The sequence below is a fragment of the Strongylocentrotus purpuratus genome, unplaced genomic scaffold, assembly GCF_000002235.5.
Source record: "Strongylocentrotus purpuratus isolate Spur 01 unplaced genomic scaffold, Spur_5.0 spur5_scaffold_17, whole genome shotgun sequence".
NCBI lineage: Eukaryota > Metazoa > Echinodermata > Echinoidea > Camarodonta > Strongylocentrotidae > Strongylocentrotus > Strongylocentrotus purpuratus.
The window spans coordinates 9,653,693-9,681,139 of NW_022145602.1; the positions used below are offsets into that span (position 1 = coordinate 9,653,693).

The 27,447-nt window shown below is 35.8% G+C and overlaps 1 protein-coding gene across 1 annotated transcript; it reads right to left on the bottom strand.

Moving 5' to 3' along the window:
• On the bottom strand, positions 1 to 27,447 carry LOC762764. Its single transcript, XM_011663396.2, has 5 exons — positions 26,522 to 27,447; positions 15,327 to 15,397; positions 13,003 to 13,206; positions 5,475 to 5,719; positions 1 to 297 (listed from the first exon to the last, which is right to left on the bottom strand). Exons 1-5 carry the CDS (start codon positions 26,577 to 26,579, stop codon positions 192 to 194), a joined length of 684 nt encoding a protein of 227 aa, XP_011661698.1. The 5' UTR covers positions 26,580 to 27,447; the 3' UTR covers positions 1 to 191.

The window sequence follows — 27,447 nt, forward strand, 5'->3', positions numbered from 1 at the left end:
CCCCCTCCCCTGAATTGGATTGAATCGAATTGAATTGAAATATAATTGAATTGATTAAAAATATTTAATTATAACACAGCCCTGGTGAAGAACATATGTGGTAAATTTAGGTTTAATATAATAATACTTTAAATATCCTGAAAACTGGTAAGTGAAAAAATAAAAACTTAAAGACATGTTTGGATGACGAGTTAACCTAATACTTGTTCCCCAGGTGCTAGCTCAATCTTGCACGAACAGCAATTCGGAACCGCTATGTAGTCCCACTCGTACTCTCCAAAGGGATCCGATTTTAATCTGCGAGTAAATAATGACATAAGAACACGAATATTAGAATAAATTCTAAACGAGTCGTGTAACTCGAACTATTACACTCATTTAGGTTTGAAGATGCCTCTTCATTTTCGCCCAAACAGATTGGATCGTTTGTTTACAGTTGATCTTGGAACAGCACACACATGATTTAAAAGATTTGATAAGAAAGTTTGAATCGGTATTTATAAGTCATCATTGGTAGGGGTGTATGATCATATAAGGTTATTAGGTAGGCTTAATTATTTAGGGTTCATTTTGTATTTACCAAAGGAAAGGAACGAGCATTCGATGCTGTCAACAACAACAACAACATTCGTCGAGGTGAAAATATATAGAGTGTATTTGGATATCTAATAAAGTCGTACTTGCAAAAACATGATGAAGAAAGTTTGTATCAATATTTATAAGTCATCATCGGTAGGAGTGTATCATCATATAATGTTGTTAAATAGGTTTAACTCTTTAGGGTTTATTCTATATTTACCAAAGGCGAAAATATATAGAGTGAATTTGGATATCTAATAAAGTCGTACTTGCAAAAACATGATGAAGAAAGTTTGTATCAATATTTATAAGTCATCATCGGTAGGAGTGTATCATCATATAATTTTGTTATGTAGGCTTAATTCTTTATGGTGCATTTAATAGTTACCAATGGTAAAATATATAGAGTGAATTTGGATATCTAATAAAGTCGTACTTGCAAAAACATGATGAAGAAAGTTTGTATCAATATTTATAAGTCATCATCGGTAGGAGTGTATCATCATATAATTTTGTTATGTAGGCTTAATTCTTTATGGTGCATTTAATAGTTACCAAAGGTAAAATATATAGAGTGCATTTGGATATCTAATAAAAGTCGTATTTGCAAAAACATGATGAAGAAAGTTTGTATCAGTATTTATAAGTCATCGTGGGTAGGAGTGTAACATCATATAATTTTGTTAGGTGGGTTTAATTCTTTATGGTTTATTTTGTAGTTACCAAAGGTAAAAATATATAGAGTGTATTCGGATATCTAATAAAAGTCGCACTTGCAAAAAACAGTGGTATTTCTTTATACTCGGTATAACCCTTTGGAGGTAAGTTTTTTCTATGCAGTCATTTATATAATCTTAATGTTTTAATTGATCGCTTATTCGGTATCATCCAAGCACAACGCCTGCCTCACTGACTCCAATTTTAGTTTAGCAAGGAATATGAAACCTATTACATTTAAGTTGCGATGTATGGCATTACAATAATTTCTGGGTTGATCTAGGGCTATTTATCAGCACCGAAATTCTAGAAAAATGTTGTTGTTGCTGTTGTTAAAGATGAAGTTGAGTTCTGGTCATGCGATTGCATTGTGAAAGAAACGGTGTGGAATCGACCAGAAAAGGTTGATCATCTAGCATATAAGAATGTGTGTGTATTGCAAGGTTCTGGAATCATCAAAATGATAAGAAATTTGGCCAAGTCTTGGTAAAGTTACAGACACTGTACACAGAAAGATGTATATGGGACTACACGAACACGTGGCATAAAAGTCCTACCTCCGAGTTTTACGATGTTACATGACATATTTAGAATATAAAGGCATTTGAAGAGCCATGCTTTTCAGGGAACATGTCTTATCTGATGTTCTTCCACACTTGCATAACAAGAATGATAACGCTCACAAATTATTTTTCACCTCTTCCCAAAACTCAACCTTCTCTTTAACAGCTCTCGAATGCTCGTTCCTTTCCTTTGGTAAAGAAGAAAATGAACCCTACATAATTTAGCTTAGCTAATAACCTTATATGATGATACACCCTGGCCACCAAACTACTCCAGGGAGGTGTTTCACAAAGATTTAAAGTCGAACTTAACTCTAAGTTGGACTTAAATATTATGGAGAGCCATTTGTAGCCTTATTTTGAAATATATTCAAAAGCAAAAATTAAAGTATTTTAGACTTTTCATAATTCCACATCAAGAACATGTACTTTCCTATAATAATAGAAAATATGAATGATTTGAATCAACATTTTATGCCTTTTAAAACAACTTTTACAAAATATTTTTAAGGATGCTAATGGCTTTCCATAATTGTTAAGTCCAACTTAGAGATAAGTTCAACTTAGGATCTTTGTGAAACACCCCCCCCCCCCCCCTCGCGAACAAAGCAGACCGGTGTCAGTTCGAATGAAATATGACCCCACAAAAATTGGAAATGGGAAATGAATTATGACAATTGTAATTAACATGGGTATGGCCACTTCAAATTTGTTTCAACATACAAAATGACTAAAGTTTCAATTTTTCAAAACTGTATTAACTCAGGAGGATCATTTTCTCTTTAGATGACGTATAATTAAATGATATCCAAACTTTATTTTGAGAAGTTTGGGTTGTGCCCTGTAGGAGAAAGACAGAAATTAATTATGTTTGTGTACACGACAAATAGGAGAGTTGTCTGTGTCCAAGTCACTGTCCACGGAAATGCCTGTTTGAGATTCTCCCTCATTTTAAGAGCTCGTATTTCGAACATTCATAATTATCTGATTAATTTTATACTTTCACCACGCTGTTTATCTTATTTACCTGCTTTCATAAAAATGAACTTATTATAAGGGTTGTGTCGCCCGTTAAGACTCATTCCCACATCGCTTAGCTATCCCTTTTTTTAAAATTTGGTTTTTATTTGGTTTTTGTGATTGGCACTTTCCCTAATTACGTTTCGCTTACAAAATCTTCTCAAACGCGTCATGTGTGGAAAGGGAATTACGGCAACCATGCCCCCCTTTCATACGAGGTATCCTTTTCGAATTTATAATCTCATCGTGAAGTTGCCACTTTTCTATAAACAGAGCCCCCAGCGGCCACCCAAAGAAGTTGAGAGACGAATCGAGGACACCCCTCGGGTATGTTGAAGTCGTTTGACTGATTATCCTCACTTGTACACTGACGTAATTATATCTACCATTCTAGATTAAATCCAATACATATACATATATATATTCAAGGGGAAACGCATTTTGTAACCTAGTTTTTCGGTCAATTTTACTACGAAACGAAACGAGTTTTTATAATGCAATGTTTTACACAAGTTAACTGGGCAAGTGAATCACAAATGATGAAGGGAGGGGGAGGGAGGGGGAAGGAGGGGGAGGGAGTGCTCTTGGAGTCCTAAAGATCAGGGTCCGTATTGTGAAAACAGCGTTATTTTTAAAGTTAAGAAAGATGATATAAATTGTCAGAACAAACTCAAACTGCCCGGAACTAACACTAACCATCGGAACTTGCGCAGATGTCTCTTTTAAGAGCCAACTTTGCGCAGACATTTTATCGATGGTCAATCCTAATTTTGATTTCTTACATATGAAAATGAATGTCGTATTACAAAAGTAAAATATAAGATCGTTTTTAAAATAACTACCCAGTTATAAAGCCCCTTTAAATGGAAAGGTAAAGGCTGTCTCATGTTATTCCTTTTTTGAAAATCAACTAATATAATTTTAAGGAGGAGGTAGGGCAAAAAAATAGAAAAAATGATGGTTTCATGGAAATATGATTGACTTTCCTTAAAATATAAATTTAACCCATTGCCAAAGGGGCGTTTTAGAGGTGATTCGGGTTGCTCGAAAAAAGGGACATTATAGTTAACGTTTTATCATATCTGGCATTTGCCATCCCAAGACCATTTCTATTTCCATTGAGCCAAGCCGCCTGTGAGATTGTACATAGTACCCAGGGGGTGTTTCACAAATATCTTAAGTAGAACTTAACACTAAGTTGGACTTAAATATTATGGACAGCCATTAGAGCCTTAAAATGAAATATATTCAAAAGCAGAAATTCAAGTGTTTTAGATTTTTTATACATTCCACATCCAGAACATGAAATTTCCTTGATGATAGAAAATATGAATGATTTGAATCAACATTTTATGCCTTTCAAAATAACTTTTACAAAATATTTTCAAAGATGCTAACGGCTTTCCATAATGTTTAAGTCCAACTTACAGATAAGTTCAACTTAAGATCTTTGTGAAACACCCCTCAGGTCTAAGGAACACAATCGCAACACTACTTTTAAAGGCGAAAGTCAACGCCAGGCGATTACGCAAGGCTGCTGGCTCACCTTCATTAAATGGGCGTACATGTTGTTAGGCAGTACCATAAGCAGGCCCTATTGAAAGTACCCATGAATTGATTGCTTTATAGTCTTTGCGATCGTGTCAAATTAATGTAGTGACACCAAGAAACAACCGGGTAATGCTAACATAAACTAACATGTTTCGGTATTAAAAATACCGCATTGCACGAGAAACGCAATTTGCCTCACGTAATGCTGCGTTAGCTACTATTACGGTTTGCGTTAGCGACTGTTGCGGACTTTATCGCGCCAATACAAATTTCGTTATTGTATATAACGTAATTGCATGATGAAAAGAAGTATTATAATAATAGCATTCCGCTTTTATGTAGCGCTTAATACATCAACGATGCCTCTAATTATCCCAGTCATCGGATTCAGGCTTGCCCACGCACATAATGTATGTGCATTCTCCACTCCCTGAGGAGCATTTCAACCAGGTGTCATTTGACAGACACTCACAATGCTGAGGAAACTGCATTAAATTTCGCATCCTACCGGGTCCCCATTTAAAACCTGGCTAGAGAGAGACAGACGTAGATTAAAGTCTTGCCAAAGGACGATAGTGTCGGGCTGAGATTTGAACCCCTTACCTTGTGATCTGCAGTCGGGTGACTTATTAGGCCACAGCATCTCTACCATGATTGGTTTGAATTACTGGCGCATGTAATAATTTCCCGTAAAGGCTTACACTATGAATATGACGGACAAAGAAAGAGGACAAAATATACCGTTCCTCATTCTATCCTCAACAATTGCTGTGGTAGACAAAGGAACATCCCTTCACTGTTATTATGTAAAAATGTGTAGAACAGGTGAATATGCATGTGACACCTGTTCTACACATTTTTACATAATAGCAGTGAAGGGATGTTCCTTTGTCTACCACAGCAATTGTTGAGGGTAGAATGAGGAACTGTATATTTTTCCCTCTTTCTTTGTTCGTTATGTTCATTTAATTAAAAAGCCTAGGTAAAGACGCAAGGGGAACGGCGTTCCGTTGCATCAGGCATTTGACTAGTTACGCTATTAACCTTGAATAAGCGAGAATCCAGCCAATTGTCTCCACGCAAGATCCGTCGGCGATTTCATTACTCCGAGCCACCCCATAGCATTCCGTGTACCCGTTTTGTGTGGGATCGACCTGCCTGACGCAACGCGTGACCCAAAACCACTGTCCTTCGTAGACGTCTACTTCTGCTGAATGGAAGTTGATGCCCTGGCTGAGTTTTTCCCATCGGCTTATTTCCTCGCACGATCTCTTTGTGAAGACTGATTGCTAAGAGAAAGAGAGAGAGAGAGAGAGAGAGAGAGAGAGAAACAGAGAATGAGAGACATTTGGGTTGAAAGAGAGTAAGAGGGAGAGATGTGGTTGTGAAGACTGATTGCTAAAAAGAGAGAGAGAGAGAGATACTGAGAGGAACGGGGTTGAAAGAGAGCAATAGTGAGAGAGAAAGAGAGACAGACACACAGACAAAGAGATAGGGGATAGTGTCAATACCATGGAATTGCATGAAGAGAAATGAAACAGATCAATAGCATGATTGTAATGCATTATTGCCTATTGATGAAAGAGTTTAAAATTGTTCGATATTTCTGAAGATAAACTCGTCCCTTAATCAAAGAGGCTGTATATATTACTCCAATTCGGGACAAAAAACTTTTCGTCAATTGGCAATAATGCATTGCAATCTTCTTGCTCTCGATGTAATGTAATTTCTTATCTGAAATGTATAGCATCCATTTAATATGTGAACTCTCAAGTGAAGTTGTGTGAAATTTCCTAATGAACCAACTGAACGTCTTTTATCAAATATGACGTAAATGACCCATTTAACATTGTTTAACTTTTAAACAAATAAGTATTTGTTTAATAAACTTGTGGCAGCCTTCAATCCTGCTTCTGGTCATATCTTCTTCATTTTTAGTCAAAATGAAATCTTAAGAATGCAAAATATTCGTTACTTAAGTTGGCATTTAAATTGTCCCAATACTATTGGTTTTCCACGTAAATCTCTCAATTTCGGGCCTTATTTACAGCGAGTATTTAAAGAGAGAGCATGCCAATTGGCGAAAATCATCCAACGACGATGGAAAATGCCATAAAAACCAACAACAAGATTGGTTTTAGATACTTCGATATGGATTCCATCGTTTAATAAGTTTTTATGTTATTATCATCATTTTGTGCTATTTTTAGCAAATGTAATAACAACATAACTAAAGAATATATCCAAAGGGCATTTATTTTCTGGGAAACACCTACGGTTTTTGCTTTTTTAAATTTCTACTTTAAATCTATAAATAAATTCGATTTTAATGGAACAATGCATAAAATGGTGAACAAAGACGACTCTTGAAGTTTGCAGGAATTGAGCCGATCGTGACAAACTTAGGATTGTATCATTGAGCAACGTGTGTATGTGTGTGTGCGCACAAGCGAGTTTAGGTGTGTTGTGCGTGTGCATGTATAGATGTGCGTGTGTGTATTTGCGTTTAACGAGTTATGGGCTGCAGTTTACCATAACGATATAGCTGCAATGGATTTAGTTGTCTCATGCAAATGTATCCACATTCATCTCAAGTGATCAAATTTTATTTAAAATTGTACGAGGCGCCGTCCTCTTTGATATAGTAATGAAACAATGATATAAATAATAATAATATTAATAAAAATAATAATAATATTAATAAAAATAATAATAATAATGCAAATTATAAGTTTGTTTACCAAAGGAAACCTCATCAGTCTCAATTGTTTTTTTTTTTAATGCCCTTTAATTATAATGACCTCTTGACAAAGACCTTGCAAAACGACATTAGTATCGGGCTGAAATTCGAACCCTCAACCCTTGGTTCACGCATCAAGTGAATAAATCACTATACCACAGAACCTCCACGATCATAACTATATACTTATACAGGCGCTAACCGATGCAAATAGCACACCCACCTGTATATTAGATCAAAGTAATATCTGCAATGTTCATTTTGCAATCATTTTTTGTAACGAAATCACACTTGAATGACGCTTCAGCAGGTGTGCCAGTCGCCGATGTAGCCTTACGTCAATCAAATTATGGCTCGTGCGCCAGTGGGCATAGATACATCACGGTGCGTCAAACGCTTCCTTTTCGCTTCAGCTCTAAAATCGGCAAAACTCGCATTTTATTTAAGAGTCGCGCCTGGAGAGTTATCCGAGGATTTTAATAGACTTGAAATGTCTCAGAGACCATTAGTGAGATTAAAAACGATTTCAGCAATAATAACAATCGTCATTTCTCCAACAGTTCCTTCTCTAGCTCCTTATGTAATGGGATTTCTGGGTGACAGGATTGAAATAGTACCGGGATTCAATGTATATCCTACGTCAGCTGGCTGCAATTCTATTAGTGTACGAGATGTCCTCATATAACCTACATAGGTTAAAGATATAGACTGGTAGGGGTAAAATTTCGGTTCAAGGGTTTTGGGTATAAAATATCCATTCAATATTGTTTAAATATTGCCTTCAGAGGTTTAGATGGCAATGCCTCGACCTAAATTTGCAACAAAGCAGCAATATATGCCCAAATATTCAATGTTAGAGTGCATTCACGATATCTATCCGGGCCGGATCAATATGATAATTTACCAAATATATTAATTAGTAGGCGGTTTCCGGGCAAAATTTGTATCATCACGTATTAGTCAAAACATATTCTTTCACACGATTGGTAATAAGTGCTTCCATTTCATTTTTAACGAGGGGGCGTTTCCAAAACTGGTCTATACCTTTAAACTGTGAATTGCAGGCTAACATTCAATAATCACAAGAGTACCATTTTAAGATATCTAACTCAATTTGGAAATGTTAAGTAGCAGACATCTTATCTAATTGAAAACAATCATCACAGCAATGGCTTTCGAAGGACTAGGTCTGAACAAGGATTTTTGTTGGTTAGCAAACTACACAGTCTACCGATAAATGTAAACACAGCTATAAATGTATTATCTTTTTAAGTTAGTAAGAAATCTCCTATTATAACAGACCATTCCGTATTTGGGTAGTTCTTTTAGTTTTGTAACTGCTATAATTCGTATAGTTATAAAAAAAAAACAACCTGTAGGCTGAAAAATTCATTGATCTGCATAAGTTGTTATGCCTCTATGATGTCACTTCTTTAAACCGAATATATGGATGCGTGCCTGCCCACTGGAGGACCAGTCATCAATGTTTGTGCGTATCCACTGATCCATGGAAACACGTTTGTTATTATTCACTCTTGATAAAGATCAGTCACTTTTTCATCTAAATAAGGAAGAGTTCTTCCGAATATTAATGAATAGCTTGAAAGTAACATGCAAATTGCAAGAATTCTCCTTTATATAAATAGATACTCGTTCGTTAAAGCGAAGCGAGTCTTTCCTCTTTTCCCAGTTCCCCGAATGAATCTGAAAAACAAGTGACATAATGGTCTAAAAATTCGTCATGCTGACATAATGAATAATGGATAATGTGTGTTTATGATGTCATCAGAGCAAAGTCAAGCCAAATTTATGATGCCCTCAAGGTCCCCTAGAGAATAAGATACCCTTTGGAGGCTCAGTTATCGCAATATATTGTCGGGAGACGAGCTGAATGATAAATGCGGTTGAACGAGTCTAGAATGGGAGCTTGACGGGACAAAAACACTCGACTTCTTTTCCCCAGCGCCTGACCAGACGGCCGACTTCCGAGCTGTGGTTTGACTTTATACACCAACATCAAAATAGCAACACACAAAATCTGTAATTGTAGTTTAGTTTAAGGAATTAAATATCTCTTGTTTATCATCTTTCTCTGACCTGCGAAAGATTAGTCTACATCACTAAACAGCTGCTATTATATCACAGTTAGTATCGGATTTGTTTATTGAAATGTTGATATAGCTTTCCATCATGCCATGCTTCCTTTTAAGGGGCAGTATTGACTATTAATAGCCTTAACAATGTAAAGTCTGTTTCTATATAGAGACAGTTTCCTCTAGAAATATCCTCGCTATAAGAACCTACATTTTTTTCTCAATCTTACATGTACATGGTAGTGTTGGTATTTAAAGAAAATGGGTATTAGAAATATAATTTACTGCTATCAAATAGAAAGAAACGATTCAATACACTGAATGCTGAATGGCTTTTCAAAGAAATGATATTCTTGACTGCACAATATCAACAGAATGAGAATCATGCATAGGTGTGATTTGAAACACTCACGTTGTGCTTGTTTTTGAAAACGTTGGTTTAAGGGTTAGGGTTAATGCACATTGCCAGAGCCCCCATCCCCTCCTGTCAATTCTGCTGTCCAATAAAAAGTCAATCCAACACAAATGCATTGCATTCGCGGCAATTCAATGTTTTCCTTACAATAATCAATGTTTGTACAATTAATGTCTTCAATATCCTTGTCAGTACTAATTAACTACTCCCTTTCCTTTTTTTCCCCAGGAGCGCGAATAATTACATATGAAAACAAAGTTTTAACCCGTTGACTCCTGAATTATCTAATTCCCATAGACTTAACACATGGACCTCCAGGTTCCAGTAAACAATGGGTTAATATGATTTCTTTTAGCTCAAATCGGTAACAGATGGGAAAGGCGTAACGTGAACTTTATATATTAGAGAACTGAGGCCGACATTTAAATCATCGCCATTTTTATTTTCCTTGTCAATGCTAGCCAATTAATAGCACCTTTTATAGCTTTTTTGCGTCAGGCGTACAGAATTGTGAAATATGGAGAAAATGTTGCTTTTCAGCTGAAATCGATAACACAAAGGAAAATACGTCATGTGAACATTATACATCCGGGAACTGAGGGAGATTTTTCAATCAATGACATTTACAATTCTCTTCATTTCTGCTAATTAATTACGTAAATTGCTCTCCTTTTCCTCATGTTGAACAAATAATGACGTATTTAAACAAGGTTGATTTTCAGCTGAAATCGAGAACGCGAAGGAAAAGATGTTCCGGGAACCTTACACATCCGGAATGATCAATCGAAAGACTTTCCCTGTAGCATACCATGCTGTCGTTGAATCCGCATCGATTACAAGGTACTCTCGTCTTGATTGTCCTTTCTATTTTAATACTCCGAGTGCCCGGATGTGAGAGAGAGATTGTTGAATTGGGAAAGAAATACATCGCTAAAATTGTGCCAAAATAGAAATGCATGGGCGGATGATGAGATAACGGACTGAGATGTCATGAACACTTGGACACAAAGAAGGTAAGTATCACCTAATTGATTGTACTGTAATATTACACTTATTGTATATTCATAAATTCCAGCCATTAATTGTTGTGTGGGCGAGTGTGTTTGTTATTTTCTTGTTCTGGTTATGGTACTACTGATATTTTAGATCAATTTTTAGTCTATATTCTAAATCTAGTAGGGATTAATCTCATTCTAAAATGCATAAAGCGGAAGAAAAATTACATCCATACATGTTGTGTTAACAAGACATCTATATGTAACGCTAAATGTAACATTGACCGACATCATAAAAAGTGGTATATTACCCGAATCCGAACCCTAAATCTAATCCTAATCCTAACCCTAAACCGAAACCTAACTCTAACCCTAACTCTAAATTCAAAACAATGTATAACTTATTAAACTAATGACTAGTACTAAAACCTATTGTTTCGTGGGAGGCCTTTTCGTGGGAGTGTCGTGGTCGAGTGGTTTAAGGCGCTTGACTTGGAGATGCGAAGGTCAAGGGTTCTAATCCTGACACGGCACTAATATCCTTTGGCAAGATATTAACCTGCACTTGCTACTCTCCACCCAGGTGTCAAATGGGTACCCGGTAGGATGGGACCGTCATTGTTGGTCAAACAGTTTTTGAGCGCCATGTAACGCCTGGCTTGTGTGCGGGCAAGCACTGAATCCAATGACCGGGGTAATAGTTTATTTGTAAAGCGCTTAGAGACATTTGTATTAAGCGCTATATAAAAATTATTTATTTATTATAATGTTTCCTCTGTCTTCAAACTTACATAGAAGAAAGTAATTCTATTGTTCAACAGGACACAAACATGTGATAATATGATAATTTATTCTCCCTTGGTAGCCACACCAATATTAATACTGTCCCAAGAGAGGGCCCTGCAATTATTATTACCCCTAGCAATTGCCAGGTATAAATGTACAGCTGAGTGGAAAGTTGGACAAATGGATTGATTACTTGCCAAAGGACTTTAGGGCTGGGATGGGATTCGAACCATAAACCCCGTAGATTAAGACTCGAGTAAATGAACCAGTATACCATGACATCGTCATTTATTTCGTCATATTCAGCCAATATTTTAGGATATTTCCTTGTCATATTCTCCTTTTCAAGTCTAATACCTTGGGCTGAGTGCCCTCATAACCTTTTACTAAGAAGATAAATGGGACGGGTGTAAACAACATTATTTGACGCCTCGCAAACTCAAGGATGAAACCTGGAAAGGCCTGCCGTGTTTTCTGTCACCCCGCCAAGACGGAAGTTTTTGTGTACAAGCTTGTCTATCATTTTAGATGTGCTTTTAAAAGCATTTCTGGAGTCTTATGTTTCACCCCATTAAGTGTGCTTGATGGCTCTCGTTTAACAACTTAGTCATTATCACGATTATATCTAGGTTTTTTTTGTGGGTGATAGCGAGTGATGTAACCATCCCTCTCAAGAGTTGCAAAGCGTGGGTGCAGTCTGTGATGGGGGGGCTCTCCCCCGCCCCTTCCACAAGCCCACGCTGTACCTTTGAACCACCACTTGAGTGTTTGAGTCCTATGATTGAATGGTACACATGGGTTTTACTCCTTGTCTCGGTGGACTGTGATTCCTAAAGATATTGACAGAAAATCAATGACTAAGATAAAAGTTCGTGTATACTAAAAAGGTCCTCCTGATGAATGAATGGACAGGGATGAATTGTTATTGTTCTTTTATTTTCTTCAAACTCATTCCACTCAAAACAATTCTCGATACCAAGATATAAAGAAATAAACTGTAAATCTGCCGTAAACAACTCTTGTTTGTATTGTATGAAAAAGAAGGGAACAACCTTATTAAACATAGTGAGTCAAGCATATGCAACTTTATTATTGTTTCTTTTTCATTATGACTTTATTGGATAAAGTAGCCTGTGGATGGCTAAATAAAAAGCTACATATTACATATTACTCATAAAGTATATATGATATAATTTGATATGATAAGCGGTACATTTTCATCAATTCAACAAGTCTTTGCAAGTCCCAAACTCGATTACTCTTGCCAATGGATTGTAAGAAGTAGCTTTTAAGCGCTATCTTAAATACATCACTAGTTCATTTATTGTTGTTCTTATCCCCCCCCCCCCCCTCCCGTCCACAGTATTTGGACACTAGCGGTATAGTGCTACTTTTACCGACGTTGGAAAATCACTCACTGGTCCTGACCGTCAATCATATTATTAATAATAACAAATACAAATATTGATAATAATAGTAGTGATGATGATAATGATAATAATAATGATAATAATTATATAAATTTATCGATTAATATACTTACCGCCCTGTTTTCTTTTAAATATTCAGCTGGTGATCTTTTTGGTGGTGGTAGAAGAGGTACCTTTGGCTTGAAGTTTGTAGGATATGATGAGAAGGCAACACGTTCATTTTCAGCTATTTGAATGAGATCAAATACCGAGTACCCAGGCGGAGGCCTGGCAATAAAGGGCGGTGGGCCGATCTTACTTGTGTATGAATTTCTATTCTGAGAATATCAAGAAAACATAGAATTAGAAAGCAAGTTTTGAATGAAAAAGAGATCATGAATGTATTCACTAATGATCGACATCTTTACATGCTTTAACTGTCTTTACATTATCACCTAGAAATGTTAAACATGCTAACAGAAGATTACATCGTTTGGTTAGATTAGAACTAGTTTTTTAGAGGGAAACAAGAAGAGGAGCAGCCAGAAATATAAATATTTGTTTACAAAAAATAATAATATATAGGTGGTAAAAGTGGTTTTTGTTTTGCAAGATAACAATTAAACCCTTTTCATTTTTAATGAGAGCCGAAAAACATTATATTTGTATTCACTCAAATTTATAATACGGTTGTAAAAATCAACTTCAGAACCATAATATTTATTCAAAAGGAAATGATTTTGCATAAATATGGGTTCACTATGCCTTCATGAATATGATTGAAATCTGAAATCTCACTACATACCAGAAATGGGGCACTCTTTCCTTTCTAGTCTACATTTTTCATCTCTTTTTCTAAATCATATGTGCCCCCTCACCTGCCACGATTTTTTGATTTATTTCATACGAAATAGCAAATGTTGTCACGCTTATTTAAATTTTATATTACTGTCAACTCAGCCTGAAGCTGTAATCTCGGATATTGAAAATAAATTCGTCTTTGTCCATGTTGGTTGTATTTTACATTTTTGAGTAGGCTTTTATTCAAAAATTTGAAAGGTCAGAATGCCCAATAAATCAGTTTGGCAGCGCTTATGTGTTATAATCCATGAGGCCACGCAACTAGTATACTTTTTGGCGGCTTTTCTAGATAAATAAATATTTTTGCAACATGATAGTAGCATGGAAAGGTCATTTAGCACCAGGGGTATTAATACTGTAAGCGCTATGATCAATAACATTTGAACTGGTACAGCGATGTTAAAGACACACATAAGGCTCGTTCAGATATGGCGCAGTTAACCGCTGCAAAAGCACACCGCGTTTTTTTTTTTTTTACATGTTACATAATTGGCAACTACGAGCTACAAATCACTTGCATGTATTCACGGAGCTCTGTCTTATACACAAACGGAAATGTGAAGACTATTTCACTTAAGTCATCATTAAAAAAAAGGTTTAGCCGCAATATATCTGAAGGAGCTTTCATTCTTATCAAAATTTAATAAGTCAAATTTCTCCAACAACCAAACAGCTTGTTTTGATTTTTTTAAATATTTTTTTATAAATATTTTACATTTCTCTTTATACTCTTATAAGGTGTATACAGTACACGACTTTTGTATCACTTTAAAACAAAACAGGAATCATAGAAAAAGACACCAATTTAATTAGTTTAGAGAAGGAAATGTGATCAATTTCTCTCTTTTTTAAATATCCGTCATGAATGCAGAAATATTAATTTGCTATTGCTATCTACAGCTGATGTGAACACATTTCTGATTATTTCTATTGACCATCCCTGCTGGAAATAACACACTCATTCACAGTGTGAATCACACTTTGTTTTACACTGTGAATCACAGTGTGCTCCACAATGTTAAATTGGGGCGTTTTCACATTGTGGTTCACAGTGTAGATAACTGGATAAGGAAAGAACACACTCATTCACACTCATTCACAGTGTGAATCCCACTGTGTTTCACACTGTGAATCACAGTGTGCTCCACAATGTTAAATTGGGGCGTTTTCACATTGTGCTCGATTCGTTTAACACTGTGGGTCACAGTGTGGATAACCGGAAAAGGAAAGAACACACTCATTCACACTCATTTACAGTGTGAATCACACTGTGTTCCACACTGTGTTCACACAATTTTACACTGTGATTCACACTGTGAATGAGTGTGAATGAGTGAGTGTGTTCTTTATAGCAGGGATTGTTATTACATTTAGTCTAAATTGGAAATATTGTTTAGGCTAGCAAAGAATTATGAAGATTCTTAACGTTTCCTTTCTCATCAGCATTCCATAAGGCCTCGGACATATGTGCTTTTGGTAGTTTTGTGCCTTTCCTGTCTCTCCTGTGATAATTTTTGTTCAAATAATAGTTATAGCAATATTGATATTAAAAATAGTTATAATGATGATGATGATGATGATGATGATGATGCTTTACCTTCTCTAATCGTCTGTCATCGAATTCTCTGAGCTGGAAGGCCTGTAACGACAGTATCCTGGATATTAAACCTGTAAACAGAAATAACATAGGGAATAATTATATCGTAATTTTGTATTGTACTCTGCAATAAATAAGAGACCTTTCCTAAAATATCGTTTAAAGCCCGTCTGTACTAGTTTGTCCAGGAGGGATTAGACCATCCAGCGTGGTCACTAGCATGTGGCTATTTCATTAACTTAGCTCTCAATTAACATAAGAAAAAGATGATGGTGGGGGACCAACGGGCACCGCATAGGCATCGTTTTCTATATAGAGGGAGCAAGAAGCTACTCGTAGTACAGTCGTGCTTTAAATGCAGAAAAGTTATATAAATCAACCTTTTCAATTCGAATCGGTATGATTTCATTCTTTTTTGTTGATTTTGTTATGATTTTGCTTGCTTAATCGCTGGCTCTGTTTTGGGGCTTACACGGAATGACAGAATAGAAGCCCTATAATTAAGATCATATTTATATATTAATTTACTCAGGCCTATATCGCCTAATCATTTGAGCGATACATTAACTGTATTTTTTTCTCCAAATTGCATTGAATGTATATCAATTGTCATAGATTGGTATGACTCCTAGAGAGTTTGAAGCAGTGATTATCCCTACAATTATTCAATTTGCTTTAATGCTGTTTTGAGAACATAACTCCCGGGTTTATGCAAATTGATTTCTAGTAATACCCATGTCTGTCCACTACCCTTCATGTCTCACTCTTGGAGAGAATGAAGCAGTGATTATCCCTACGATTATTCAGAATGCTTTAATGCTGTTTTGAGAACATAACTCCCGGGTTTAGGCAAATTGATTTCTAGTAATACCCATGTCTGCCCACTACCCATCATTCTCACTCTTGGGGAGTTTGAATCAGTGTTTATCCTTACGATTATTCAGATTGCTTTAATGCTGTTAGATAACATAACTCCCGGATTTAGGCAAATTCTTTTCTAGTAATACCCATTTCTGCCCTAAACCTATTAATTATATTTATTATATTTGCGACAGCTGAGCACCGAACCCTAAGCCTAGGCTTATTTCGGAGCCCAAGTTAATTAATTTCCACCGTATCATGAGAGAAGGATGGGGTCTTGTTTCCCGTTGGGGGGGATTTGTAATTAACTTTTAATTCTCTACCATGACTACGTGCGCGAAATATGGTATGCTAGTCGAGTTGCTTTTTTGTTCTTCTTCTTCAAACCACCCACATCTTTTGTTTTCTCTAGTATTTCCACAAGGATAGGAGCTTGACCACAAAGTCAACCAAAGAGGAAGCTTCGTTCTTCAAAGAATTCCGGAGAGGACGTTGACTTGCATTTTAATTTCACTTCCTTCCTCAAACAATCAAACAAACCAAAAGACAAGTTCATTGGATAATCCCCGGAGATGCGTGCTAAGGACCACTACACCCATCGTAAGACGCTCTCATCCACATTGACGCGGAGAAGAGAAAATAGAAAAGGGGACTCCTGTGGTGGCAAATAGGAGTGTGCGTGACCTTGCACGGGGCACCCACCGAAGGCAATATCCGTCTCATAAATTATTCATATTGCATTTGATTTTCCATTCACCTCAATCTAGAACTGAAATGTTTACTTCTGGGAAGTCTGTGATTGGTAAAGCTCTTCTATTATTTTTGTGATGAATCGTAAACAATTGTTTGGTGTTTTTGTCCTCCAATTTCTCTCCTCCTGCACTACTTAATAACTGCCCAGTAGTGGTGTATAAATAATAATGAACTAGTGTTGACAAAATTACTGGAGGGTTTTGATCAATAGTTTCTCATAAATAACCTCAGAAATTAAAATAGGGGTACCGTTTTCTACATAATGATATTTAACTTAAGAAGGCCTCCCTAACTTTTTAGTTTTAGACATTGGCTAATCATTTAATTTGAAGAGGCAAAGTGGGTCATCTTCCGGGTAAGTGGGACAAACCTCTATAAACAAAGATTTTAACAATAAATCCTTCTCTCAATAAATGTTATATTATGTTTGATACACATGAATTGAGGTATTTCGAATACAGATGCGTCACAATCCTTACAATAACCCCGAATCTCTGAAAGGTAAGGTATTTTGGGGGCCAGGGGTTTGGGATTATGAAACCAACGCATAAACCTTTTCAATACGTATTTATCCAATTTATTCATTTTAGGATTATATTACATTGTATTCTGCACACTAAGAAATAAGGGTGCAAATCTGCTACAATAGCAGCACCCTCTGCTAAATATGCGTAGGTGGATGCAAATCTGCACCCTTATTGCACCCTTTTTTCTTAGTATGTACAGCAAGGCCTTAAAAATGCTTTATGTATTGTACCATCGTCTAACACTTTGGGATTATTCACAATAACTACAACAAGTTGTTCAGCTTTTATTCCCAATTAAGAGTCAGTGATAAACTAATATTCCTAATTTTCTTTAAAGCTTATCTGCCGTAGTTTACAGGAGGGATTAGACTGCCCTGCAAGGTCACTGGACAGGTGGTTATCTCATCAACTCAGCTCTCAGTTAACATAAGAAAAAGAGGATCATGGGGGACCAATGGTCACCGATTAGGCATTGTTTGTTATATAGAGGGCGCAAGTAGCTACAAGTAGTGTAGTGGGCCTTTAAGGCGCAGTGGGCAAATCTTCGAGAATCCCTTCTCTCATCAAAGGTCACTGGTGGAGGGGTCACCCAACAGTCGGACGTTTTCTCAACCGTTTGATGTGTAAATAAACTCAGTGTTTGCATGGTTTGATAGGGATATCCTAAGGATCGTTGGACGGTTAGAAGGCAGAGAAAAGGAAACTCCCACGCACTGTCGAAATATATCAGTCTTCAAAAAATAAACATGGTATTGGATGCATGGAAGCACATCTCTGCAAAAATCAATGACTCACTATCGTGTAGATGAGTATATTTATTGTTCTATATTGTTTCTCTGGTCATACATCAACAAGGAGATTGAAGGATATTTATATATATATATATATATATATACGATGAATATATAAAAAAAGATGAAAAGGGATATAATGACGGGAGAGTGGCGGAGAGATAGAGCGTAACAGAGAGAAAGAGAAAGAGGGAACAAAAGTAAGAGAGAAAGGATTCGTTATCGTTTTAATGTCTTAATGACCCAGAAGACGTAATGAATAGGCTCGATAATAAATCAACAGCAGCATCAATAATACTTTAAATCATCATATAAATAACGGCAAATGGTGTCGTAATTTGAAAAATAACTATGAGTCATAAGATCCTAAAAAAATTGAGTTCGTATCAAAGGCAAACAAATTAATTATATCAGATTCTCATCAAATATGGCTTAAGGTTCACGTAAATTCAATATACTGTTAGAAGAAGTATACATTGAAGACGGGGTAGCCTGCGAGTTTCATGTTAATACTGTCGCACTTTTTATTTATCAATTACACGAGTATTGATAATAATTGGATTTATATGAACCTGTTCAGAGTACACTAGGCGTTGTCACTTAATCAAAAGTTAAGAAGAATTGTAGAGACTGATTTCTAAAGTTTTTTTAGAAATTATTCAAAATTTTATGTGGAATATAATATTCTATAGAAAGGAGACATAAACAAAATTAATCCTCACTTTCTAAATGGCAGACTGATTTTAAAATCCAAACAAACTGACAGGTAAAATCGCTGCAAAATTAGATTTCTACGCACTTTATCCCTGTATGGATTTAAGGCAATCTCATTCTAATCCAATGTTCATTCATGACCTTTTTTTCAGAGGGATCATAAGTTAAAATACCTCCGTTATTTTATTATCGCCATAGTAACCAGGTGTCATTTCGAGGCCACTCCATCTTAGTTTTTCAAATATTATACCTTAAAAATGCAATTACCTTGGCTAAAAACGTAATTATAAAACGTAATTACGTAATGGTAATTATTCCACTCCATCTTAGTTTTTCAAATATTAAACCTTAAAAATGCAATTACCTTGGCTAAAAACGTAATTATTAGTACTTGCCAAATAAAATACTTGGATTTTATTTGATATGTGTCTACCTACTACACTATGAATAAATTTACAAAGGAATTAGATTTCTCCCTTCAAGATAATATGTACAACGCCTGAAACTGTTAAAGATTATATAAAGGTTTGGTATGGGGTCATGAATTTGGTTCAAATGAAAATATTGGAAGCATAGGCGATCCTACAATATTCAGGGATCGTTGTCGCGGTTGAAATCGTGTCTAAAGTGATGAAATTGTAAATAAGAAACTCTTTATGTTTTATAGCGCCCTCTCAATGTCAATATATTAATTTAGCTATAAAACAATGTTCTTTGAATAAAATCGACCGATTTGCTATTACCGTCTGGAATATATATATCACAACTAAATATTCTGAGATTTTCATGGTCGCAGCTACCATCATAATCGTAGGCGCTATTTGAAATTTATCAAAACTTACCGGGAGCACTGGTAAATTTGTATATTCAATTTTGCTCAAAAGCAGAAGTGTTTTAGGGGCTATTTTTTGTGTGCTTATAATACATCCATAGGGGCATCCAGATATAGCAAAATTGTAAAGAATCACAATCCAGCCAATTTTTAAAATTTACCAAAACTTTGTAATACCTTTAATGAATGAGTACCTTCAAACTCTTGCGACACATGCTTATTAGAGATAAATGAAATATTCTGCAGTTATAGAATTTCAAATTTGAAAGAGTAACCAATCACAGGAACAACACAAAAATAATTGTGTAGCTAGAATGCATAATATCAACCTTAAAAACTCTACCTGTCATTTTGTAGGTAAATGGTTAAGGAGTATGAGGAAAATAAAAAGAAAACATTAAACCCCGTGTCCTCTGCTATGCGAGTACGTACGCGTGCGTTAAATAGTCTACTTAACAAGACACTTTACTGTTCACTGAAAATGTATTAAAATTGCGATATTTCTTTGAAGAAGTAATTATTTCAGGGTCATATTTTTTATATTGCAATATAGCCACATGGAATCCCTAGCATCAAGAGCAAAGCATGTTTTGGCGATTGGTTCACTTTAATAATCGACCAAACACTATACTTTAACTCTCCCCTAACCTTAAAACTTACCGGTTGACTACTGAATTGTCTTTTTCCCACCTGTTCCTGTAGTCAAGTGATAGTTGGTGGCTTTAAGCCTACCAAACTGGCGAAATATTAATAGTCATCTCAACTTATCGAAATCACATATATTTTAATTACACGATTTTTTCCCAATTTTATCCTGCTTTGCCTTTTTCTAGACTATTATGAAATTAAGCTTTTTTTAAAGATATCAACTAACTATTCTAATGAGCGTTATAAGAAAAGTAACGTGTAATGTACAGGGAAATCACTGTGCAGAGGTAAACGTATGTTATGACTCCATTTAAACACATGTTGCACCAAATACTGTCGACAGTTCAGGAAGTGTTGTAGTTATACTTGTAAAAATGGGCTCACTTTAGGAATAATTATGTTTATGTCACATCGCTTCTATGACATGAATACGAAAAGTAGGGTTGACCAAGCTCTGTAAATGAAAGTCGAAAATATTATGGCAAACCTGTGCATGAATCCTGTACTAGCGAAATGCCTAAATTGTTTATCTATGCTGGCTATTCTTCTTTTAGAATCAAAAGAGCGAACTCCATCGTTACGCCCTCTGCCGGCAATCTGAAGTAAAATGTTGTGATGTCACACAGCTTCTGGCATTCCATACTACGTTCATATCTTGGCAAGATCTATCTTTATTCCCAATCAATATTCCCTCGAGGGTACCTAAAGCATTTATTCCGAAAAAGCAAGCAACAGTGTAGATTTATGCGATTTCCGTTTCCACTCATTCTCTTTTCCGAGGGGTTAGGGGTGGATTTCCCCAACATCTGTCTTTCTTAAAGGCACAGGTTAACAATGTTTCCAGTTGTACAAATCTGAGATGCATCGCCCTACGTGTTATCATTGTCTGTGATATGGTGTCATATTGAAGCCGTAAACAAATTAAGCTTCAAAATGATCATGAAGTGCTTCAAAAAAGTAAATATCTTTGAGTGACCGGTTTTACCATACTCACTTCCCCCAATAGACTGTAGTGGAATAAAAGCCGTTGGGAAAACGGTTTTTGACATTTCGAATTGCAATCCTAAATATCTTGATAATAAAACATGCGATTGGCTTGTAAAAGTCATGGGATTCATTTCTGACCTCAAGGTTTATAATTATGATTGCAGCATGAGCTATTAAAATCAAGGATTATGTTTAGAATCTGAGGCAAAAATACCCAATCCCATTAGTGCTTTTCTATACTTTTCCCCCCAAGTTGACTTTTCACTTAAAAAGAACGAACGTGCCCTCTAGATACACCTCCTATGATCTTACAAATGTTTATTATTTCGTTGGGTATGACAGTAGAGCCTATTTTTGTCCTCCTGCCAATATGCTTCCAAGCGTTGCCTATTCGGTTCTACCGATGTCTATGACGTATAGTGAATACTATTTCCCACAGCCCTGTGAGCTTCCAATTCAATGATAGTCAGGATCTTTTAATAACGCAGGATTTAGTTCACTAATAGAGAAGCCAATAACATTGCTCTCAAGTGGCTCTCTCATAAGCGGGGCGATCGAAAGCATTGTCATGTAATGTAATAAGTTTCTCTGGATTGTAGGCCATTGTAATATTACCATTCGTTTATCAATATTGCATTTTCTAAATTTAGTCCTTGCGACCACCGGCTGACATTTATATGCCACAATGCCGGGACGCCGGTCGTGATCTCAGAGCTTCCGTTTGAACCTGTATATATTTGTCTAGGACATGAAGAAGAATCACGCTGGCGCAAATCAAAGACCGGCGCCAAATCCCTGGAGGGATGATGAACCGCAGCGCTCTTTAAAGGCAGTAAGGAAAAAGGGAATCATTGAAAAGAAATTGCCCTTAGAATTTTATTAGGAGTAAAACAAAGATTAAGGTTTAGATAAAAATCAATTGTTTTAATCATTTCTATTATCTATGAATATACTTCTGTATGTTTATAGGCCTATATTTATAAATATATGTATATATATATATATATATATAGATAAAGATTACAACAATTGATATAAAAAGATCCCTGAGAGCGCATTTTTTCACTTTGGCAGGTTTCAATTTATTTCAAAAATTTCATTTCACTATTTCACAAAATAAATTGAAACCGGATTTTTATTTCGCATGATTTAATCGTTATTCATATATTACCCAGACGAGGAATATTCTAATTGAATCATAAGTTCTTTATTTATTTATGTGCGTGCTTGCGTGTGTGTGTGTGAATGCATATATATATATATATATATATATATATATATATATATATACATACATGTTTCAAAATAAATCAAAGATAAGACAAGCATCAACCTATGGCAGAGTAAAGAAAGTAATGTGCAATAATAAGAACATTTATTTTGATGATATATATATTTATGTAGCAGACATATAAAAGGACCCTTTATTGATAAATATATGTTGTGTTCTTCCTCTTTTCTGTCTTTAATGTGGTTCCAAATTGGTCTGTCCTCTTCAATCCGCTCGGAATTGATCGGTAACTCTTGACCAAATAAAGTATAGTTTTAATTAAGAGTCCACCATCAAATAAAGTATAGTTTTGATTAAGAGCCCATCTCCCCGCCCCTCCCTCTCTTACAAGTGGTGACCAATGAAATGATAGTGATATGAATGTTTTATTATATATAAAAGGTCACATGCATTTTTGATTGATAAGTATTCCCAGCCCCCCCCCCCCCCCGTGCTTCTGAAACTAATTACTCATATTTGGAAATTGCAGAAAGTGTTGCAGAATTATACTGAAACCAACTCATTGTTTTAAAAGTTTAAGTCACCTTTCTTTAAAACATCGGGGATCTTCAACTATTTTATCATCATTGAGACCTATTTCCATCTTTGATAAGGGACTTTATTCACAGAGTCACCGCCAGTTGATTACATTTAGCCACGTTTCTCTGAGCTGTAGATATTTATCAAAGAGATGTTTGGTATTTAGAGTTTGTGGATTGTATTTTTGTGAATAATATATGATTATAACTTTGTTAGGAGTTTGATACATGTAATATAACAAACAAATAATCTGTTAATAACATCCCAGACAAAATCTGGTCGCTCCTCGGCTCCTGAATGCACTGGTTTCTCAGTGAAGGACAGTATTGTAGGCAGGATATAGACATGTATATACATATGTATATCTCAACATACATTTATGTTCAAAACGTTTAAGATGGGCACCAATAGGTGTGTGCACCTAGGTCTTGATAAAGGTAGAGAAAGGGTATGAAACAAAGAAAAGGAAAAAAAAATCAGCCAAAAAAAGGGGAAAGAAGAGGGGGTGGGGGAGAAAAAGTGCTAGAAGTAAGATCATTATATGAAAAGTTGACTTACGAGATTAATTTTAAAGAAAACAAAAAACACTGATTGACAATTAAAAAGTCCCCCTAGACGCCCACGTTTATGATGTCACAATAATTGATTTATTCTGCAACTGAAAGTAATTCATGATAGGAGATATATTTCGTTACCATGGAAAAATTACCGTCGCTAGCGGATTTGTACTTACCTGATCTGGGGAGAGATCAGAAACGCAACAACCTTTAAAATTGACATTGGCCTTGGATTTATCCTCGAAGCAAGAACTTTATAAAACGTGTACATCTGTTGGTAATTGTATATGCATAATTCAGTAGTACAAATCTCTGACGATAATCGGATTTGACTGGATTGGAGTCAATTTCGACAGATGATTTTTCTGAGCTTTTTATGAAAATCCTCTTTAAAATTCTTTTAAATTCGTTGCCAGACTTAAACCAAGGGGCTTTTCTCATAATCATTCAGTGACCTTTAAAAAAATGTAATTACTATGTCTTTAGTTGTACCTTTTTATGTGATTGTTATTTTCTACTTATAAGAAAATATGTATTTTATTGCTCTTTTCTTTTCATTAATATTTTTTTTGTATATCATAGCATTGCTGAGAAGCAGCTCAAATTTGATTGGTGCAGGGTGGCTTTTAACAAAGTATGAATAAATAATTTCAAATCAAATTTGCTTAGTGGCTTTCATGGAAGGAAGATTCGAAATTGAAATGATAACCGACTTATGTTACTTTATTGCAAATGTTTAAAGGGACTTGCGAACATTGTTCAGATGAGAGAAAATGGGGTGCTAAGGTATTGACTTCAATGCTAGATGTACAATTAAAGATAATATGAAAATTTGAGTGAAAACAGATCATTATTAATGATAACCAAAAAATGAAAAACTGATCTAATCGACTCCTTAATTCTCCCAAATACATTATTACAATTCAATGTCATGTTAGGAGAATGTAAATCGTCACAAAGCAATGAATTGGCTCCTTATACCATTCCAGATTAAAAGCCTGTCTTGTGTTTTATTTTAATAGAAAAACGGATAGGAAAATTCAAAAATAGTTGGGAGAATTTACTGTTAGAGGGTGTTGCACAGTGACGCCTTTATAGGAAACCATAAATCTTTTTGTGGTTAAATAATTTATTCAGGATATTTTGCATGTTAGAAGGGTTAGTACTGTAAAAGGAAAATATTAAGTAACATTTGATACACAAATTACGCAGTTCTTTTATCAACCTTCAACAACGTTACCGAGTCACTTGAATATATAATTGCAATTCCACTGAATAAACTCTGAGATGCTATCCCTAGGTCAGCGTTCGAATTGAAATAATATCTGACAAATTCCAAGCAGTGACAGTGAAAATTCAATGAATGCGTATGGATTCAGGATTATTTTGTCGATTATTCTGTAGGTCTCGCTTTTGGTTTTATTTACCTCGTCAAAGACAATTGATTCAATTACAATACAAAACAAGTACAAATGCGAAGCCACTGGAGAGAGTGATTAAAATCCAATTTGGGGATTTGACCTAATTTTGAAAAGCATCAAATTTTGACCTGTGAGTGGGCGTAGACCCTCCGCCCTTTTCCAATCAGTCCGTGCTTCAATGGGCTCATACCGGATAACTGGGGTACTTTATTACCATAATTCTTTTCCTCCAAAATCGTATGTCACAGAAAGGTCAATTCAGCAATTACTGACTAGTTAATATTCTATTCCCTCATTCTTCTTATATTTTACAAAAATAGGGAAACTCTTTCGACGTTAACAATTATCATGATAATTCTCCCCGTTCGGTATTACATAGGCAGTTGGCTACACAACACAACGATTAAGAGTATTTTCAAGTGAAAGAGGTATTTAACATTTTGTTAATGGCAGAAATCGGGTCTGATTTATGGGAGTGATGTTCTAAGCACCTACAATCGTGGTAATAAGTAAACACATTACGATTCGTTTCCGGGAACCCGCCTAAATGATCTCCGTTGCCAGAAAACTTATTTTGGAAGACAGACATTTTCCAGTCTCGACCACTTATTTTTATTGCTCTATTTGTTTTCTTTTTTTTTCATTTGTGTGTGGGGAGTGTTTTTTTCTTCCGTTCTTGTAATTAAGCCCATATGACTAAATACAGTCCCCACGTCCAATAAACAAACGAAGAAAAAAAACAGAGTAATCTGAATCATGATTTGAATGTTAATTACAATAAGCTATATCATAATATGGACTGACTTCAATGACATTTCCCAATTTTATGAATAGAAAAAGCGTCGCTTCTAATGTCATCGGCAGCGATAATATATTATGTAATTTTAATTCAAATAGTAGCTTTATAAGAAACGTTAAGGAATAAATATTGAAATATAAGGGTTGCATTGTTGATAATCATAATTATAGTAATAATAATAATGAAAATACAAATGATAATAGTGATGATGGTAATAACAATAATAATGATAATAATTACTATGATAATAGTAGAATAATAATGATAACTATACTGATGATGAAGTGAACAACAACAACAGTATTGTGGTAATAAATAAGGCAAAAATAATAATAATATCAAGAAATATGATTCTCTCTACACCTTTAGAGCTATAGATGTTCCACAATCATGAAATACGAACTATCAAGGAGTAATAAAAATGAAAAGTGAAAAGCAAGACTTCTTCAAATTGAATGACAAAAGCAATCATCATACGAATTCGATTTTACTCACCAGATAAGATGAAAAAAAGGAGAGCCAATTGGCCGCTTGATATGAAAACCCCAATCATTGCAACCGTCTGCTGTTGTTGTTCAAAGTCTCCCCTCACAAAACAGATGCAATCTTCAAGGTGGTGCTACCGAGAAGAGAAAAACTTTAAAGATATAACAATGATAAGCTGCGCTCTCTGCCAGCGCCCACCGCTGTATATGAAATAGTGTAGCTTAAAGCAACAAGTGTACTCTCTCCCACCTACTCGCGTCGGGGAGAGTTTCTCCTTTTCACATGAACATCGCCAGAATCTAACGCCCATGTACGATACCCCCTGTGTGATTCCCCGCTCACCGAAATCACTCCTCCGACGATGATAACCCTCAAATCAAACTTCCAATCCTGGAGTAACTCTCAACAAGCCAGCACGGCCCAGTCGCCAAACCTCGTTTGAATTAAAGTTAGGAGTGGTTATCTGTTTTTATCTACCACCCGCGGAAAAGCTGCTAATTTGGTTGCCCCTCCCCTTTCTCGCGCAGCGGATCTCTCGCCGGTAGGGCCCTCTCATTTGTCTTCATAGCAGTCTCAATGGAGTTGACCGACATTCGGCATGAGTAATTACCCTTGAGCGAGCCAAGATGAGAATCACGGACGATATCTCCTACCGTAGTTTACTTAACCGCGTGGGCACGGAGAAAGCAAAAGAGAAAAAAGCACATCCCAAGACATCAGCCAATACCATCCCTTCCTTAGTTCGACACGCACCTCCTTCTCTTTTTCCTTCTTCCCACAATGGCCGTCCGGTCGATGGCAAATCGGGTCATTTCGGAGCGGCTCGGCTAAGAAGAACAAGGCTATCGCGAGTAAGTAGCTCAAGGATAATGGAAACGTTCATTATTAAGAACAATGGAAGATGGATAGGGATAGTGCGGAAGCTTATCTCAACA